The sequence below is a fragment of the Leuciscus leuciscus genome (genome assembly GCF_965113295.1).
Source record: "Leuciscus leuciscus genome assembly, chromosome: 4".
Taxonomy (NCBI): domain Eukaryota; kingdom Metazoa; phylum Chordata; class Actinopteri; order Cypriniformes; family Leuciscidae; genus Leuciscus; species Leuciscus leuciscus.
In genome coordinates, this window is record NC_138728.1 from 15,186,843 (window position 1) to 15,189,342 (window position 2,500).

The 2,500-nt window shown below is 33.8% G+C and overlaps 1 protein-coding gene and 1 long non-coding RNA gene across 6 annotated transcripts in view; both read right to left on the reverse strand.

The window, feature by feature from the left end:
* The window catches only part of LOC309497596, a 57,419-nt gene that overhangs the window by 1,792 nt on the left and 53,127 nt on the right, over positions 1-2,500 (reverse strand). The gene's annotated exons all lie outside the window — the stretch shown is intronic.
* The window catches only part of rap1b (RAP1B, member of RAS oncogene family), a 56,147-nt gene that overhangs the window by 361 nt on the left and 53,286 nt on the right, over positions 1-2,500 (reverse strand). For both annotated transcript variants that reach the window (XM_082167869.1, XM_082167870.1), the window contains exons 7-8: positions 1,163-1,278; positions 1-1,009 (exon numbers count right to left, since the gene is read on the reverse strand). The exon at positions 1-1,009 is cut by the window's left edge and continues 361 nt beyond it. In XM_082167869.1, the coding sequence (XP_082023995.1) occupies positions 1,192-1,278 (87 nt within the window). In that variant the 3' untranslated portion in view covers positions 1-1,009; positions 1,163-1,191. The remainder of the gene's footprint in view (positions 1,010-1,162; positions 1,279-2,500) is intronic.

Genomic DNA, 2,500 nt, shown 5'->3' on the forward strand with positions numbered 1-2,500 from the left:
TACTTATTATGAAACCACCCAAAAGATGAGCTTCTGACAGATATGGGTGGTACTAAAAACGAATTTTTCAAACCCTTTATTTTGAATACCCCCTTTTAAAAAAAAAGCCTGCTGTACAAAGTTCTTTGTAAACAAAACAAAGAAACCCGGCATGGCCAATGAGATGGACCTAAGATCACGGAAATGAAGTTTAGAGGGAATCTTCATGGGAAATAAAGAAGAAAAAAAAGACTTAACACATAATTGAAGGCAACATCTGAGGCTAAGGACAATGATAGTGACAGAAAAAATTATATTTTTGAACTTTTTACATGTACATCACTGTATCCACAGGTTTTTCCTAAGGTAAAACTCAATAGCAGTTGCGAATATAACATCTCCATAGAGCAAAAATCTAGTAATTTTTATAAAAGAGAAAAAAAAGGCAGATGATAAAGAAATCATGTTTAGAATAAAATCAAAAAAACTAAAGTTACAAACAAATTAAAAAACATCAAAAACAAGGAGTGAAAGTTAGCTGTAAGAATGGTTTATATAGGAGCTCTTTGGACTTCCTCTCCTCTCTGGCTAAAATAGTGGTGCTTATAAATATCATTGTAATTGCCATGGCAACGTGCACAGCCTGGTTAGACATTCCCTCCTTACATTTACAACGGTGGCTGTCTCCGTTAGCGATAACACTGCGTGTAGGCTCTGTATTTTTTTTATTATTTTTGTCTAGCTCTGTATTCATTTACTCATTTAATTTTTTTATTCAGTTGCATACAGTTAGAATATATATTTATATATTTATATGTAAAAATCTCTTTCTCGCGACATTGGAAAGTGATGATGGTTATCTATGTGCAAAAAACTGTCATGGTACTGTAGCCTTGATTCCATTGGTTGGTTGTTGGTTGGTTGGTTGGTTTGTTAAAGGGGCATCACCACATAGGAAAGTCCATTCGATGTTAGGTTTTAGTAACGTCGGAATGCTGGCACTGCTGAAAGACACAGCAGTAAATCAGACCTACAGGCAGAAAAAAAAAAAGAAAGAAGTGTAATCACTTTTGGATCTAAATATAACCTGATTTCTATGGTTTCTATAAAAAGGGGCTTTAGAGCATTGATTGTGCTGAGCTGTCAATCATTTCTGCTCAGCCAATGATAGTTGAGATCCTACCTGGCTCAGAGCAAAAGAACAGCTGTATATTAGAGCAGCTGGCAGGTGGACTTTTTGCGTGCCTTTCCAGGTACTGGAGTTTTCCTGTTGATTTGCCGAACCAGGTCATAGAAGATCTGCAGAGAGAGAGAGAGAAAACATTTCTCAGTGAACTCATACATGTGCTGTCAAATTGGATGTGTTTGTAAAGAGGCCAAATCTCAGAAGAGACAATAGCCATTTTTCATGATGACAGTCTCTAGACCTTTGGTAGTCAACCTGTACTTTTAATGTTAGTGTTGTGGTTCAAAGTGTCACTTTTGGTCCAGAACTGTTTTGTAGTCAACATACATTTACAGACATATTCGCTATTCTTTAAAGTGATTTTTACTTATTTTTACTTATTTAATTAAATATTTATAGAATAAAATAAAAAACAACAAAAAACAAACCCAAACCAAAAAAACAAACAAAAACACCCCCCAAAAAATCCACAATACAACACAAAAACAAAACACATAAAAAAACAACTAAATGAAATGCAAAACAACACAACACAAAACAAATCAAATAAGAAAAACTAAATGAAATGAGATACAAAACAAAACCAATTAAACAGAAAAAATACAAACAAAAAACAAAAACATAAAACAAATCTGAAAACAAAAACAAAACAACAAATAAGAACAACAACTAAATGAAATGCAAAACAAAAACACACAAAAACAAAACAAATCTTGAAAAAAGAACAACTAAATTAAATGAAATACAAAACCAAGGAACCAAACAAAACACAACAAAACAAAAATACGTTTTTGGCTGACGACACTCAATCCCTCCTCTCCAACGTGAGACCATGATCCAGCGATCCACTTTTACTTTTACCACTACACAACTTTGACTTTTATAATAAATTCCCGATTGATGGATAAAATCAACGTCTATCCTGCATTTTATCTCTTTGAATATCCTGTTTCACTCATAAATATGTCACATTATAGAGTTATACTTCATTATACTAATTATTTTATCTAATTATACAGTATGTGAAAACCGTATGTTGTCTCTTTTTTGGCAATAAGATCATATTTATAGCGAAAAATATAAAACCAAGCTTCCGGCTCTTAATGCAAAGCATATTCAGGTGGTGTTTTTAAAATGTGGCTTTTACAAACAAATGAAATGTGTCTACTTGGCTCCCAAATTGGGACAAGTACTACAGCTCTAGACCAAAACAGAGAGAAATCACTCATTCAGAGGTGTGACACTTCCCCACACAGATGTTCAGCTCCTAGAGGAGACGAAACGGCTCCTGCATCATCAATCAGTTCCACACAACATCTGCAGCTTTTACGCAAT